Source organism: Mesoplodon bidens (assembly GCF_964165515.1).
Source record: "Mesoplodon bidens genome assembly, chromosome: 5".
Lineage (NCBI taxonomy): Eukaryota > Metazoa > Chordata > Mammalia > Artiodactyla > Ziphiidae > Mesoplodon > Mesoplodon bidens.
In genome coordinates this window covers 89,399,072-89,413,379 of record NC_138161.1, presented here as the reverse complement: position 1 = coordinate 89,413,379, position 14,308 = coordinate 89,399,072, and the positions used below count along the sequence as shown (strand labels likewise).

Genomic DNA, 14,308 nt, shown 5'->3' with positions numbered 1-14,308 from the left:
GTACTGAATACTGTACTGAAAGTGAATACTAGGATGGTTGTATGGGGACAGGATGGTAATAAGTGTATGGGTTGTTTACCCTCAGGTCACTTGGCTGACGGGGAGCTGCAGCTCACTGCGGCTGCCCAGCATCACAGGAGTATCAGACCCCATATTGCTAGCCCAGGAAAAGACCAAAATTCAAAACCCGGTCTCTACTGAATGCATATCGTTTTTGCATCATCATAAAGTCAAAAAATTATGAGTCGAACCATCATAAGTCAGGGACTGTCTATAGCTGTATTAATTTGCTAAGACTGCTGTAACAAAGTACCACAAACTGAGTGGCTTGAACAATAGAAGTTTATCAACACAGTTCTGGACGTTGATAGTCCAAATTCAAAGTGTCAGCAGGGTTGGTACCTTCTGAGGGCTGTGAGGAAGAATCAGTTCCATGCCTCTCCCCTCGTTTCTGGTGGTTTGCTGGCAATCTTTATCATACCTTGGCTGTAGGAGCATCACCTCAACCACTGCCTTCATCTTCATAAGTTAGTCTCCCTGTGTGAGTGACTGTATCCAAATATCCCATTATCCAGTCATTTTGGGTTAAGGCCCACCCTAAAGACCTCATTTTAACTTAATGGTCTCTATAAAAACCCTATCTCCAAATAAGAATACATCCCGAAATACTGGGGGTTAAGACCTCAATACAGGAATTGTGAGCACACGAAATTCAACTCATCCCAGTAGTGTTTCATTTTAAATGACTCTGGGAGGGAAAGGGCCACCCAGGTCTTCACAGTGACTCTCCTTCCCCTCACCACATCTGAATGACTCCCCTTCCAAAGCTCTATTAGGCCATGGCTGTGTGTCCCTTTCTGTTATCATCTCTCATCAGCTTTGCTTGTGTGGAGCTTCTTGTCATTTTTTTCCTTAGTTTGTCCCCATTTCTAACTCTCTATGTTCTAAAACTCAGTTTCTCCCCCAGCAATGCCCTTGGTCTCATGGCCAGCCTTTGCATGAGAAATGGAAACTGGTACTATTGCTTTCACCTCTGGCTCACATGCCTTCAATTACCAAATGAAAATAAGTTGGATAAATGTGCAAATGAAGCCACAGTCAGCCCCACAAAATGAGAGTGAGTCAGTAGCAATCCTCCTTCACAAGAAAGCTCTCAAGTGAACAGAGGGTCTCCTGACCTCAGGGCATCCCCATACTTCCCACCTACACATAAGATACAAACCAATTTTATAGTAAAAGACTATTGGAGAAAATATTCAAGTACTTTTTATCACGCCTATACTGAAAGTGACTACGAAGCGGTTTTATGTGGGAAAACATTTTAATCTGTAAAAACGTTGTGTTTTATCCTGGAATCTAGTAGAAAAATCTTAAGTTTCGATATGGTAAAAAATCATTAACTGAGAAAACGAATAATCTGATGATTGAAGAATCTGAAGCAGTTAATAGGGTAAGAAAGAAAGTGTGCTATAAACTACCTTCTAGTGTTAAGCTAATCCGTAATAGGGGTCCTTTAGTTGCAAGATAAAATATTGATACATCTGGAGAAAAAGATATAGGTCCTATAGATATGATCATTTTATAAGTAAAATATAACGAAGTACTGAGAACCCTAGTATCCATGGGTGTTTATATCAACCAATTCGATACCTTTCATTATATACAAAACTACAAAAGAAGTGGTTGGATCCCTCTCATTTCCATAGTGCTTCTCCAATGTGGTACAAGGCAAATTGCAATGTGTCCTTCTTCCACTGAGCACATTTCTGTAGAGTGAATCCAGGCCAAACTAAACATCATTAAAGTAGTACCTTAAAGTTGGAATGGATATTAAAAGCTTCTTTAATCCAACCCCTGGCTCACACATGACCCAAATAATTCATACCTGCCAAAAAAGTCATCTAATGTTTGATTTCCAATCTCTGGTGATGAGGGTCACTATACCTTACCCTAAAACCCCTTCCATTTTTTATACAGTTGTGAAAATATTAATATAATATCTACTTTTTTACTCATTTAACTACTCATTCAGCTGTTTATCACTTCAACAAATACTTATTGAGAACCTATTATGAAATCACCAGGCACTACACAATCTTTGTGGAGGACAGACATTTATGAAGAGCTTTCCACAGACATCAAGCTATTTAATCCTCACAAAAACCCTGTAAATATACTCTGATTATTAATTTGTTATTTACACTAGAGATGAGAAAATTAAAGTTCAGAATTTAAGTCACATCACCAGTGAAAGAACTGGGAATCAAACTCGCAATTCTAGATAGTACTCTTTCAAATGTATAAACTAACACAAAACAAATTCATCACCCCTTCACATAACAATGCTGATATACCTAAAGATATCACAGATTCCTGTTATGTTTTCTCTTCTCCCCAGTAAACACCTCCAGATTCTCCAACGTTTCATCATACAATTTGGAGTTAAGACCCTGGACATACCCAGAACTGAGCATGATAGCCAGATGAGACAGGACCTGACCAGAAAAGGGAAAAAACTATTGCCCCCTTTGAGACACATTTTAAATACTGTAGTCTATAATCAGATCAGTTTTAGGTAACCAGGGAATACTGTTGATTTACATTGAATTTGCAGCTAATATGTACTGTCAGAAACTCATATCTTCCCACTCCTTTCTCTGCCCCCTCTTAATTTTGTCTGTTATATAGTAGAATTTTGAGACCTAATCACAAGACTTTAAAGTATGTCAAACACCTACACTTAGCACAGTTACTAAGGCAGCAATCTCCACAGAGTGGAGGTCAAAAACACAAGGACTATTAGATAAAGTTGTTTAGCTTTTAATTTTATTTTACTTTTATAGGTATGTTTTATTTATTTGTGTTTTTTTTCTATTTACTGGGCATACACTTCCAGATTCAAGTATTAATACTACCACTAAATAATAGCAATTCAAACCTATGCAAAAACTTCACATAAATTGTTTAATTTAATCTCATTAGGGCCCTGTGAAGCAATTGACGATGAAGAAACTTGGGTTCCAAGAAATTAAATAAGTTTGCCCCAAAGTCACCAAGAATATGCTGGAGCTGGGATTCCAACCCAGATATATCTGACTTCGACCCAGCAGGCTGTCTCTCTGCCATGACCACCTTTTTGTTCTGAATAACTGAAAGCGTCATTTTTTGTTTGTCTTTCTTAGGACTGTTTAACTGCCAAAATGCTTTTCACATGGTAAACTACAAAATAGTAGGTTGTTTTTTTCTTTTCTATTAGGAGTTTTCATCATTCTGACTTTTAGCCTAGTACTAGGCTATTATTATAGGTCCATTTTTTTTAACACATTACTGATTATGGGACCTTTTTCTACCTCTTACATTTGTCTCTAATCAAACTCATCCTTTTTCCCTAAAACTGTCCATTGAATTTTATTCCTTACCTCATTAAGATACCATCAATGTCTCAAAGGAGAAACTTCATAGTCATGACTAATTCTGCTCACCTTCTAACCCCAACACAGAATTTTTCATCAAGACTATAGCTCTTACTTCCCAAATATCTCTTAAATCCTTGATGCAGGCCCCAATATATTTTTCATATCATATTGCACTGGGCCCTAATTGATCCACCTGCTTCTAGTCTCCCTGGCTGCATTCCACCCCACACAATGCACCAGATTTATCTTCCTAACCACATAGCTAAGTATTTTTCAACTTTTTATAAGCTGGCCCCAATCTATATTTCCTGCTGTGTATATCTCTACTCTTTGTTCCCCCATGCCCACATCTATGTTATGTGACCCACCCCATCAAATAGCCCATGTTCTTTCACAACCTTGCTTTTATGGATGCTGTTTCCTCTGTCTGGAATGAGTTTCTTGTCCTGGCAAAGACCCAGCTCCTATCACCTCCAATACACCTCCACATTCCTTCAGATAGAACTCACTGTTCTGACATTTTTGCTAACAGAACTTTTTGTACGTAATTCTTATATAACCATTCATGCTTTGTTACAATCATGTTTTCATTAACTGCCTCTCCTACATGAATATGAGTTCCTCATAAACAACCATCTCGATATTTCTGCTTATCACCTTAGTACAGTGCCAAATATTGTACACAGTAGATGTTTAATAAATATTTTCATGAAAGAATGAAAGTACTTCCTTTGAGATCTGAGCTGACTAGAAATTTTCCTGTAATACGTATTGGTCTGTTTAGTTACCTCCACATTTCTTCCTAATTGGTATTATTATTTTTTTTTGTACTGTTAGAATTTCAACTTTGAAATCTCCTGTACTTCTCAGGCTGCCTTCTCTTTTATGGTTTCAAAGTCATCTTTGTTCTGAACTTTTGACTCCACAGTAAGTCATGACTGACAGACTTTTGTGCATAAGAATTTAAAAATCCTCAGAAATTTGTCGATAACAATTTCCTAACTCTTTGATGAGGATTACGATTGACAACCATATGATAGGTGAGAATCTGCCCTTTTACTGAAAACTTCAGTTCCCCTCAATCATCTGGACTCCCCAAATTCTCTACAAACTCATTTGGTCTGATATCCACATCTCAGTAATGCCAAGTCAGCACTGGCACATAGACAGACAAGAAAATGTTATCTGCCCATCTTGCAGATGGGAAAATTAGACCCAGAAGGACCAAGGAGAATATCTGATATAGTTAAGCAAGTAGACCCTATACTAAAAAGAAGGTCTAATAAGGTCTCTGCTCCAAAAACTGGCTCATTTCCTTCCTTACATGCTTACATATTTCTTTGTGTTTTATTTCCCTAAGGGCTTTATAGAAATTTCTATCATTTGCAATCTGTTCTTCTTAGTTATATGAATCTATTTTCTCTTCAACCATCATTTTTCTTTCCTTGACTTAAAAAAAGAAAATAAAGAACCAGCTTTACTAAAAACATGTTGCAGCTCTCCTACACTTCAGTAAGTACAGAAGCTAAAATTGACTTACTTTACTGCATGTTCTGTCATTATAATGGTATAATCTAAGAGAATAACCTCTGGTTTGAAAATTGTAAGGGCACATCTTAAGACTGGACAAACAAATCTGATGTGAGTACAAGTCATGGAATTTTTTGGCTTGGTGTGTCCTTGGAAATTATCCAGGCTAACCCTTTCTTCACTAAAGGGTGGTGAAAACTGAAGCTCAGAAAGGCCAAGTGACTTTTCTGGTGTCACAGATCAAGATTATAAGCCAGGCCAAGAGCAGAACTCAACACTCCTGACTCTTTTCCCAGTGCCCTTTCTACTTTTGGCTGTTTCAAGTATGGAGACCACACCTTGTTATTACCTTGTCTAGACTCAAAGCTAAACAATGGTAATAGAATGATGGGATATGAAAGTGATTGATCTTTAAGAGAAAAGAAAGCTTTCTGATATGCTTCATACCAGTCATCACTTTGAGTATGGAAAAACACATTGGTTTCTGAACACACTGATGTCTTCAGCTCTATTATCAGAGAGTAGGATTGGTGAGGGTCTACCATATCCTAGTTATTGGGAATAGTGAACACCATGGACCTAGCTGCCTGCCTTATGGAGCAAACCCAGATGGGAAGATAGATATTATATAAATCATTATAAACAATTAAGTAAAAACTTACAATATGCAAAGAGATGAATCGGCTGCTGTGGGAATATGTTACTGACAGCCCCAACCTGGTCTGGGTTAAGAAGTATGTCCCTGATGCACTGATGTTGAACCTGAAATCCAGAGGATATGTAAGGGTTCCAATGGGAGTATTCCATCAGAGGGCATAGAATTAGGAAGATCAAGGGTGCAGAGAATGCTGCACGGTTGTGTTTAGAAAACTGAGAGATGTACCACAGGGCTAAGGCAAATGTAGTGACAGGAGACAGAATTAGAGACAGAAGTGTAACCAGATCACCCAGAGCTGTGTAGATCATGTTAAGGGCTTGGGAGTCCATTTAGGCATTTTAAGCAGGGGAAAATGTGACCATATATACATTTTAAAAAAATCATTCCAGTATTATTAGGAGAATGGGTTAAAAGGATAGCATGTAGACAGACCAGGCAGGAGGTGAACACCTAGGCCAGGTGAGACATGTACATAGTCTGTACTCTAGACCTCCCAGTTTAATTCAGCAGTACTCTCTATTCCAATGACATAACTTGTGTTTCTTCTTTGTCTTTTTTTAATGAAAGGCAAACCAGTTAGTCAACACTGCTCTTAATAAACCCAATCTTTAAAAAAGATAGCAGCCTTCTTTCATGTGTTTGTTGGCAATCTGTATATATTCTTTGGAGAAATGTCTATTTAGGTCTTCTGCCCATTTTTGGGTTGGGTTGTTTGTTTGTTTGATATTGAGCTGCATGAGCTGCTATTGTCTGTTGCTTCATTTCCAAATATTTTCTCCCATTCTGAGGGTTGTCTTTTGGTCTTGTTTATGGTTTCCTTTGCTGTGCAAAAGCTTTGAAGTTTTTCATTAGGTCCCATTTGTTTATTTTTGTTTTTACTTCCATTTCTCTAGGAGGTGGGTCAAAAAGGATCTTGCTGTGATTTATGTCATAGAGTGTTCTGCCTATGTTTTCCTCTAAGAGTTTGATAGTTTCTGGCCTTATATTTAGGTCTTTAATCCATTTTGAGCTTATTTTTGTGTATGGTGTTAGGGAGGTGGATAGACCTAGAGTCTGTCATACAGAGTGAAGTAAGTCAGAAAGAGAAAGACAAATACTGTATGCTAACACATATATATGGAATTTAAGGAAAAAAAAATGTCATGAAGAACCTAGGGGTAAAACGGGAATAAAGACACAGACCTACTAGAGAACGGACTTGAGGATATGGGGAGGGGGAAGGGTAAGCTGTGACAAAGCGAGAGAGAGGCATGGACATATATACACTACCAAACGTAAAATAGATAGCTAATGGGAAGCAGCTGCATAGCACAGGGAGATCAGCTAGGTGCTTTGTGAGGGGTGGGATAGGGAGGGTAGGAGGGAGGGAGACGCAAGAGGGAAGAGATATGGGAACATATGTATATGTATAGCTGATTCACTTTGTTATAAGGCAGAAACTAATACACCATTGTAAAGCAATTATACTCCAATAAAGATGTAGAAAAAAAAAAGATAGCAGCCACCTAATGGATATTTTAAAACAAGTATTTTTCTGTATCATTGAAGGAAGCTTCTTTTGTTGCATTAGGGGTGTAATTGTAACTGTGTTTGGACTAACTGCAAACATTATCACTGTAAAGAGCTTTGATTTAAACCATACATTTTCAGCACAAATAACATGAGTGAGTAATCAACTCTATTGAAGTAACAGTAAAGTGCCATCCATCGTGTTTATTTTGATTGTGCTCTGTGTTAATTTTTTACTTATGGTTTTGGTGTAAGTTGGATAGTATAAATGGATGGAATACATAGAATAATGCATTGACTTCATGACAGGATCCAAAAATATTCTGTCAAATCACTTTGATGATTGCTGCAATAATCAGATATCATAAACAATATGTACTTTTGGAAAAATTTACCTGAAGTAATTTTAGGTTTTCAAAAAGAATTGTTTTCACATAAATAAATTATCTTATTTTCTTAAGGAAACCAATGGACAGTTTTCATCACCTTGTGTGATGTAAGACCTAAATATAACATATAAATGAGTGCTACCATTTATTACTCTCTTTTTGACAATCTGAATTATCTTTTGGATATTACTCTGAATGATAAATCAAGTGACTTAAAAGTAGAGCTCAAAATTGGAAAATTGAACTTGTAAGTGCTTTTATCTTAAGTAGACGATATGTTAATATACCTTGAAGAGTAAGTGCTCTAGCTTTGAGCTAACTTTAAGACAACAGGTTCTTCAGTGAGTGATTTTAGACTAATACAATATGCAGGTCTCGGGAATCAAGGTTAAGTATGAATTGTTTTTCATCATGAAAGCCCAACTCAGCATATATGTAAACTGTTTTGCTCTGACAAATAGTATAATACATTCAACCAACTGTCACTGAATAATGATAAGTTTTCTTTGGAGAAAGACAAATAATTTATTTCTAAGAACTACTGTTTTGTATATCATTATTTAATTTTATTTCAACTTTTGATTTAAAAGAGAAATGGCTCTTGCTAAGACAATGTGGAATATTCATTTTTCTCCCAAGTTGGCCAGGGGTATACCAGTGCTAGAAACTCTGGTTTTGAGGGGAGTAGATTTTGTTTCATTATTCTTTTAGAAAATTGAATAATTTTTCACCATTTATTCCTTTTCGAAATCCCTGGTTTTACTGACCAGTAAAGACAGCAGGTCATGATAATCCCCAGTCCCATCCCCAATATATAGGACTGAGTGGTAAAGCAAATTCCTGCATGTCTGCTTCACGTTCCTAAAACAAAGGACCCTGAAATTAAAACAAAAAGGGGGCTTTTATATTTATATTTTAACTGTCTCCACCAGTTCTGTTCCAACATGGACCTGTATGTGCCATTTACTTTTAAATTCCTCACCATTTTCCTAAGTACACAAAACCTGGGGAAACAACAATGAATCTTGTTGTATCTGTTTATTTCTTCTAGGTTGGACGAATTGAAGACTTTCTATACAAATTAGAGGATAGTTTCTTAAAAACTAAAAAACAGAGAACTGCTCGAAGGCAAAAAAGAAAAATGAAGCAGCTTCAAACTGCAGCAAAGCTAGTCACTGGGGAGCAGGCGACACCACCGAGACGTTCCAGAAAAAAGGGCCAATGGCACCCCGCCAGCCTGACTGTGACAGCCCAGCAACAAAGGCCTACGCCAAAAGAATGAGGTGGTGCTCCTCTTGGCAAAGACGGTCTACACTTCGTTAATCTCAACTGGAAGCAATAAATGTTCTCAGCAAGTTTGACCTGACTCTTGCTCAAATTCGTCTTACTTAGTTAAATAGCTTATAAAACAACCATTGCTGCCTCTTTCACCTGTCTTGCTCTTTCAACGATGACTAAAGTATACCAGGTCTATCCAAGTCCACTTACAGTATATGTGCATATTCATGTGTATTCATTAAGGATTAGTCACATACCATATACAGATATGGATAATATAAATGTAGATTTTTAAAATTATAAAATGGATAATATACTTTCTCAATCCTTATAGAGACAGTCCTATGTGGTATGGCTGATATCATCAGTTATTTCACTAACATCTGTATTCTTTCCTCTGGATCCTTCATATCCCCTCCCCTTAAATGACTCAACACAAATGCATATATTTGACAAGATAATGAGTCAAGAGCCATTACTCAAGACCTCAGTTAACAACAACAAGGAGGTCTGAAGATAGAGTAAGAAGATGGGACCCATATACAGAGTAAAACAAACAAGAAAATGTAAATTCTAAAAATAATGGAAAAATAAGATCTCAGAGTACATTAATAACATGAAAAGGAAAAAAGGGAATAAAATATTTAGTGCTGAATTTTTCATTATACAGTGAGATTGTAAAGGAATCAATAATTTAGCCTTACATATATGTTAGATTTGTGTAGTCGTAATTATGCAAGATATAAATATTTTGAAACTTTGAAATAAATTACGACCTTCATTTCCCTGTGGACCATTTGCTTAATTCTTACCTTTATCAAATAGTTTCCTCTTTTACCCCACTCCACCCAGAGATCATCATCATTGCCATCATGTTCCCTCAGGTTAGTTGTTAATATAATGGTAGTCAGTTAAAGACAGGGGTGTTTAAGAAACTCCTTTTTGTTTCTAGACTCACACCAGCAAGGCATCTCAGTTCTGTTCTCATAAGTACTGGAAAATAATTTCTTTCTATGGACACTTGAGTCTGTAACCAAATGTGGGAGTCTAAGATAAATGGCTCAGCCTCCCATCCAGCCAGTTCTACTGTTATCCCTTTTGACCACTGTCCAGGAACTTCCTATTAATATATATATATATATATATATATATATATATATCTCCTTATAACATCTCTAGGAAACAAAGCTTGTTGAGCTTTGAATTTAACTTCAGTGTTAAAATTTTATTTTCCAAAAGAATTTCTATGTTCTGTAATACTTTAATTAATTTTTTAATTGGGATGGAATCTTAGCACTGCCTGTTTTCTGAAAGCCCTGTTGATATTCAGTAGCTGTTCAATTGCTTTATCTTTGTTCTTCAAAAATTAGTGTTCTCTCATTCCACAGTGCTAAAAGATTATATTTGAAAATAATATAGTTACAATTATTAGATTATGGTTTCACTGTTTGACCACTTCCCCCACATCCAATACTAAATATCCATTGGTTGTTTTTGGCTGGGGCTTGGGTAGGGAAAGGAAGGCAGTTCTAGTTGGTCTTAGGAAGGATGATATAAAATGGAAATCCAAAAAATTCAAAAGAAACTTTTTTTCAGAAAAAACTAATCAACACTCATAGCTCTTCAACAAGGTATCAAATAATTAGAATTCTTAATAGGTATAATAGCAATGTCCATAGGAATGAATTTTGCTCATTGTTTCAACATTAGTGTCAAGAGCCTTGAATAGCAATAATGCAGATGAAGGATTTGTAAAGCAATATGATATTAGTTTAAAAAAAATTAATACCAGAGAAAGCAAAGTTTACAAAGTACTTTCAGAATGTTTATTTTATATCAACTTCATAAGAATTTCTTCATGTATGCATTTTCTCCCTTTACAATTGAAGAAACCAACACCCAAAGAGGTTAATTAATGCTTGACTCTAAAGACTTGTTCTGTCCCATACTTGCTATTTGAAATGTGGTCCATGAACCAGGAGCACCAGCATCACCAGAGAAGTCATGAGGAATGCAGAATCTTAAACAACTCCCCAAACCTACTACCTCAAAGTCTGTATTTTTAACAAGCTCCCTAGGTAATTTATATATGCCCATTAAAGTTTGAGAATTGCTCTTTTACCATATTGGAAAATATTTTCCGGTCTGGTCAAAGTTAACATGACACAGGGCCTGATGATATGCTACTCTTAGGTTTTGGTCCAAAAATATTTCCTAATATGATCATTTCTGCAAAGGTTTATGCACCAAAAGAATGAAAAATTAAAAGTTCAGTAATTATAGAAAATGTGTTTTTCCTCTGCCATTTTATTCTAAGATAGATAGGATTTTATTCTGTAACATCTCAAAAACATGAAGCAAAACAAAAGGAAGACATATGGGCCGAAAAGAAGTGGTATACACTTGATGATCAGACCAATTTAAATATTATTAACTGTATAGCTAGTCCATGACCTAAATGCTTCAATCATTTCCTCCGTCTTCCCCTATCATTTCTCCTATGTCACTCCATCATTTACTGACGTATCTAGATGGGAAGCAGAGCTCTGCTGATCTCTAGAGCTAGGGGCAACTTATCTTTCAAAATATCTAAACAGATTCTTTCCAACTGGTCTACAACAGGGTGATCAATTCTGTCCATAAAATGTATTTGGGGAGACTGCCACTGGGTATTATTCTGTAAGAAATAGTTCAAGTTCAGCAGTCCCACCCCCAGAGGAGGAATCCCAAAGGAGGCCACCTATGATCACATGAAACTCCTGTGTGTTCTGATTCATGTCTTCCTTAATGTCAGGTACTTGATCATTCTCAGTCATTCCTTCATCATCCTTCAAGGCACTTTGGTATTGTTTGTATGTGTAGGGGTTCAGAATATGTCATCCTAAAATATGCTAACATTGGCATACTTATTATTTTGAATTAAAGGTATTTGAGAAACTGCCAATGCAAGAAGAACATTCTGAACTTCCTTTGTCCCCCGAAAGCAGGAAATAAATCTCCCATATGAAAGGTACCCTTTCTGTAAAAGGAGGTAAAAGACATCCTTACTGCCAGAGACAGGGAAATCAGGGCCATAAAAGGATATATTAAACAAACCTTGTTATTTCTTCACTGTTTACTAACCCCAGCCCAAACACCTCTGCCTTGGTAATTATAAACAAATTTATTGTTTCTTTGCCTAAAAGGTACAAAAGCTTCCTGCTTTGGTCACTTCTTTGAGTCTCATATCTTGGTGAGGCTCCTGCACATACATACGTAAATTAAATATGTTTTTCTCCTGCTAATCTGTCTTTTTATTACAGGTGGGTCTGAACCAATAACCTAGAAGGGTAAAAGGAAAATTATTTTTCCTCCCCTACAGATGTTTTTCTCAGCTTTTCAGTTTCAAATTTTTCAAACCTATGGAAAAGTGGCAAGAACAGTACAATATACCTGATATACCCTTAGCATAGATTTCCCCAATTATTAACATTTTGTCTCACGTGCATTTGCATTCTCTCTGCTCCTTGTCTCTCTCTCACCTTCTCCCCTTCTCTCTCTCTCTCTCTCTCTCTCTCTCTCTCTGTCATCAAGTAAAACACATTCCATAAAAAACCAAATTGCTCCTTTTAGTAGAATTACCTTATCATGAATACACTATGTTAATCCCCCATTTGCAGGTCTACATTTGTTCTCTGCATCAAATCAGACAAGTGAGCACAGCTACTTATAAACTGCTGGGGCAAGTGGCTATGGACAACACACACCACACTGTCCCTGTCTTCCTCCTCCCTGCCGGCCTTTCTGGAGCATTGCTTTAATGATCACAGCAGCATTCAGCAGGGGCAGGGTTCTTGAAGAAGGAAAAGTAAGTAACAAATGCTGTTTGTTACTTGCTGGCAAGGTACAGCCTCAGAACTAGTAATTCATACTTTTTTGTATCTTCAAGGATGGCCAATCTTTTTAAGAACAGATGTTGCAATTTTTGAAAACAGCCAAATTTTACTCAGAACCCAAATCGGTGACTAGAGTAGATGGTCAACTGAGTAATGTTACTCTGTGTCCAAGACTGTGTGCCTCTCTGAAGTAATGGCAGGCACAAAGGCAACTGCACTGAAATAAGAAGAGCTTTCCAAGTGACTTCTCTGAAGAGAACCAGGTGTACCTTGGTATCTACATGCTATTGATAGTATGTTTGTTTCTATTTGCTTCTGATGGAACAGAAAATTGGATAAATTTTAGAACCTCTCTAGAAAGCAATTTGTCAGTGTGTATCATGAGCGTTAAAGCTGTTTACAGCCTTTGCCCCAACATTTCTACTTTTAGGAAACTATACTAGAGGAATAATCAAATACATGTTATAAAAGTTTATTTCATCACAGGGTTATTTTAAATAGAAAAATAAAATGAACTCAACCAAAATTTTCCAACATAGGTAATAGACTAAATGATTAATGACAGTCTATCCAATGCTTAACCTAATCACAGGTAAAAATTTTATCATGTTAAAAGAAAAAAGTAAGATATAAAACTATATAAGCACTATTATAACTAGGTTATAAAATATATGCATATAAAAGACTGGAAGGACATACAATAAGATATTTTACATGGTTATCTTTAGTGGAGACAGTTCTGGGTGATTTTATTATCTTTTCCCTAATACTATACAATAAATATATGTTCCTTGATAATAAGAAAAAAACCTTAAAATATTATTATTTAGTATCACTCTGTAGAGAAAGACCAATTCATATCAGCTTTTCTTTGCCTGTTTACAGAAAAAAAATTATATACTCTGAAAACTTGCATCTCAGATAATTGCTGTTGCATAGACAGAGGCCAGTGGAAACATTTTATTTGCAGAATTCTTTGTGGCATAAAAATTTTTACAACTACCTCCACCAAACATCCATGGGATACACAGTCCAGAAGGTCACTGAAGTAACTATTACACAGAGCACCAATTATGGTGTTTTACCTGCCTTTAAAAGTAACAAAACTGGAACTTCCCTTGTGGCGCAGTGGTTAAGAATCCACCTGCCAATGCAGGGGACACGGATTTGATCCCTGGTCTGGGAAGATCCCACATGCAGCGGAACAACCGAGCCCGGGCGCCACAACTACTGAGACTGCGCTCTAGAGCCTGCAAGCCACAACTACTGAGCCCGCGTGCTGCAACTACTGAAGCCCACACGCCTAGAGCCTGTGCTCTGCAACAAGAGAAGCCACTGCAATGAGAAGTCCGGCACCCCAACGAAGAGTAGCCCCTGCTCGCCTCAACTAGAGAAAGCCTGTGCGCAGCAACGAAGACCCAACACAACCAAAAATAAATAAATACATTAATTAATTAATTAATAACTGATACCACATGTGAGTTGTCCCTATCTCCCTTGCTTGTGTTCCTCATAACTTTCTCCTGATTGTTTTGTTTCGTTCTTTCCCTGTACTCACAGGATATCACCCTATAAAATATGAGATGATCACAGACCAAAGTCCTTTAAAACAAAATATATTGGAGGTTAAGAGACCACTGGCAGAGCAAAGCT

The 14,308-nt window shown here is 36.8% G+C and overlaps 1 protein-coding gene across 1 annotated transcript in view; it reads left to right on the top strand.

Moving 5' to 3' along the window:
* SPATA16 (spermatogenesis associated 16) overlaps positions 1-8,784 on the top strand; it is a gene marked incomplete at its 3' end in the record, with an annotated part of 219,339 nt that extends 210,555 nt beyond the window's left edge. The window contains exon 10 of the mRNA XM_081235349.1: positions 8,554-8,784. Coding sequence (XP_081091475.1) covers positions 8,554-8,784 — 231 coding nt within the window. The remainder of the gene's footprint in view (positions 1-8,553) is intronic.
* Positions 8,785-14,308: the final 5,524 nt, after the last annotated feature.